The following is a 2,761-nucleotide window of genomic DNA, read 5'->3' as shown; positions in this document are numbered from 1 at the left end:
GCGGATCTCCCGATCGCGTGCTCCTGAAATCATACTAAACTCAGTTATTAACGCCCGGAGCGCTTCTTCGCACGTAGGACTGCCTTTCATCTCCCTTCCCAGCACACACGCTTTGTATTTTGTTGTCGGACTTAAAGTCCGATCTATGAAAATGTGCTTCTCAGATTGCTATTTCGAGCCCGACCTCTCCCTTGAGCGCTAGGTCCACAGCAACCACAGCCATGGACTCTCAGCATCTCAAATTTAAGATGCCGAGAATGGACCGTTGGTTCCGTTCACCCCCGCAGCCCTGCACTCTGCCGTCCCTGAAATCCTTTCCCGTGCTCCGTCCCCATCTGCCATCCCTGCCTCGGTAAATGGCACCTCTGTCTTTACAGTTCTTCAGACGGTCAGCTAAGCTGCTTTACGTCTTGCTTTTTCTCAGTTCTACGTCTTATGCATTCGCGCATCCTGTCAATTCTGTCTCCAAACTACATCCCGAATTCCACTACTTCTCACTGTCCACTCGTCAGCCCCCTATTGTCTTTCCGTTTCCTCCATAAGCCACCTTTCCAAAGCATAAGTTCCCTCATTGTGCTCCTCCACCTAACACCTTCTGATGGCTCCTTTTTACGTTTAACATGGCAGACTCACCGCGGAGCCCTGTGCGATGCGGCTCCCACCTTCCTCCCTAACCTTACCTTTTCCGTCCCCCGCGCTCCAGCCATGCTGGCCTTTCTGTCCGTCAGACTCGCCAAGTTCATTTCCATCTTAGGAAATTTGTTCTTGCTGTCTCCTCTGCCCGGAACACGTTTCCAGAACTTTATGAGACTGTCTCTTTACGTACAGGTCTCATCTCAGATGTCACAGTCTCTGAGAGGTATTCTCTGTCTTCTTTAGCCAAAGCAAGTGCTGACCGTTGGCTGTTGGAATGAATAGAGTGGCGTATGATATAGCAGTGCTGAGAACTTGAGGCTAAGATTCATGATATAACTCTAGGCAGATAGGTCTGTAACGGTTTCCCTGCCCAAAATCCGTACAGCAGGTTGACACATCCTTAGCTGACACTCATATTATGGGAGCCGATCAGCGGGATTGTTCGCTCTTGGGGAACAGGATCTATAGTTAAAACGGACATTTCATTCAGATTTGGCTTTGCACAGAGTTGGGCTTTTTTCCCCCCTTAAGTTCAGACTGCCGTGCAATCGTTACCCGTTATCATAAATCTCCGTCGACTTCCTCCCCTGCCCCCTCGATAGGGTTCAAGATCAACTGGCATCGGACTTCATTTCTTTAACGAAAGCACTTTATGACTTCAATAAAGCCCTAGAGCATGGCGGTGTCCGCGGGAGTCCCTTACGGAAACTGGTGATAGACAATTTCGATGATGAGCAGATTTGGCAGCAACTGGAAATGCAGAATGAGCCAGTTTTACGATTCTTCGAGAATGCAGTCGGCGACACCATCAAAGACGGAGACATCAGTCTTCTCCCCGAGAACGATGAGCGGGAATGTGAAGAGGGCGACTCAGAGATGGAGGCCGATGGCCAGGAGGACCTAGAACAGGATGAGGAGGAGGAAGCGCCAGGCCCGGGTGGCGATGATGCCGACGATGACGAGACAGCCCAACGCTCCAGCGAATCCCGTCTGAGGAAAAGCCCGGTTTTCAGCGATGAGGATTCCGACCTTGACTTTGATATCAGCAAATTGGAACAGCAGTGCAAGGTGCAAAACAGAGTGCCTAGGAAACCGAGAGAGAAGTCCGTAGTAGATGATCAATTCTTCAAACTGTCGGAGATGGAGACGTTTTTAGAAACCGTGGAAAAGGAGGAGGAGCGGAGAGGTGACGCTGAGGAGGACGAGATCGATTTTTTCGAAGACGTCGGCTCTGGCGAAGATGAGGGAGGACTATTCGGAAGCGAGAAACTTAAGGTACGGTTCTGGAAGCGGAGAGAAAGAGCACTTCTCCGCTTCCTCAAACTAGTTTTGTTCTGTTTCTCAAGAAGGGGTTTCACATGCCTCAGAACTCCCCAGGGCATCAGCGAAATATTTCAATCAGTTGAAAAACATCAACTGGAAAAATTCAAACAACGCTGTCATTCCTCATCATGAAACACGCGTAGCTTAAGCCCCGTGATCACGTGTCAGATTCCGAATTTTCCATCAAATGTGTATTTTCAATAAGCACTAGAAACAGTGGGGAAAGGAAGGCGTTGCATATTTAGGCTGGGGCGTTTTGGAAATCATGTAGTTAGAAGATTTAGGGCTAAATAGCGCGCTCTCTTCTCGGTGATAAACGCATCCATCCTTCCGTTCATCTGGGCTGGCAGTTCTCTGGTTTTCTGGTAGTGTTAACAGTTGGCTAGTTTCCCTGCGTAATACACACACACACACACGAGCGTGATCGAACGCATTTTTCTATCCTTAATTAAAGCTTTTAAAAGTCCTTTTGTTTCAGTCAGGTAAAAGTTCCAGAAACCTGCAATACCAAGATTTCTTTGACCCAGTCGAAAGTGACGAAGACGGAGCAGGTGTTCGTGACGATAAGCTGAGTTCGGACGAAGCGGAAGAAGTCGCTGAAGAAGGAGAAGGAGACATTTCCGAAACGTGAGTCTTCTGACTGACTCATCCTTTATGTGGTAGGAGGGAGCTGCCCGGTCACATCTGTGTCCTCGTAGTTGTCAGAAACATTTGTCCTAAGAAGTTAGGTTCCCTAAGGTGAAATAGTAGATTCTCGAAGATGACCTGGTCTTAAGATGGGAGAAGGTCTCTCAATTTAAAG

At 48.5% G+C, this 2,761-nt stretch overlaps 1 protein-coding gene across 1 annotated transcript in view; it reads left to right on the top strand.

Moving 5' to 3' along the window:
* The first annotated feature begins 305 nt into the window (after window positions 1-305).
* The window catches only part of MPHOSPH10 (M-phase phosphoprotein 10), a 24,910-nt gene continuing 22,454 nt past the window's right edge, over window positions 306-2,761 (top strand). Inside the window, exons 1-2 of the mRNA XM_011379122.2 lie at window positions 306-1,911; window positions 2,438-2,586. Of these exons, the coding sequence (XP_011377424.2) occupies window positions 1,393-1,911; window positions 2,438-2,586 (668 nt within the window). The 5' untranslated portion in view covers window positions 306-1,392. The remainder of the gene's footprint in view (window positions 1,912-2,437; window positions 2,587-2,761) is intronic.

This window comes from Pteropus vampyrus, unplaced genomic scaffold (assembly GCF_000151845.1).
Source record: "Pteropus vampyrus isolate Shadow unplaced genomic scaffold, Pvam_2.0 Scaffold355, whole genome shotgun sequence".
Taxonomy (NCBI): domain Eukaryota; kingdom Metazoa; phylum Chordata; class Mammalia; order Chiroptera; family Pteropodidae; genus Pteropus; species Pteropus vampyrus.
This window is presented reverse-complemented; position numbering and strand designations above follow the sequence as displayed.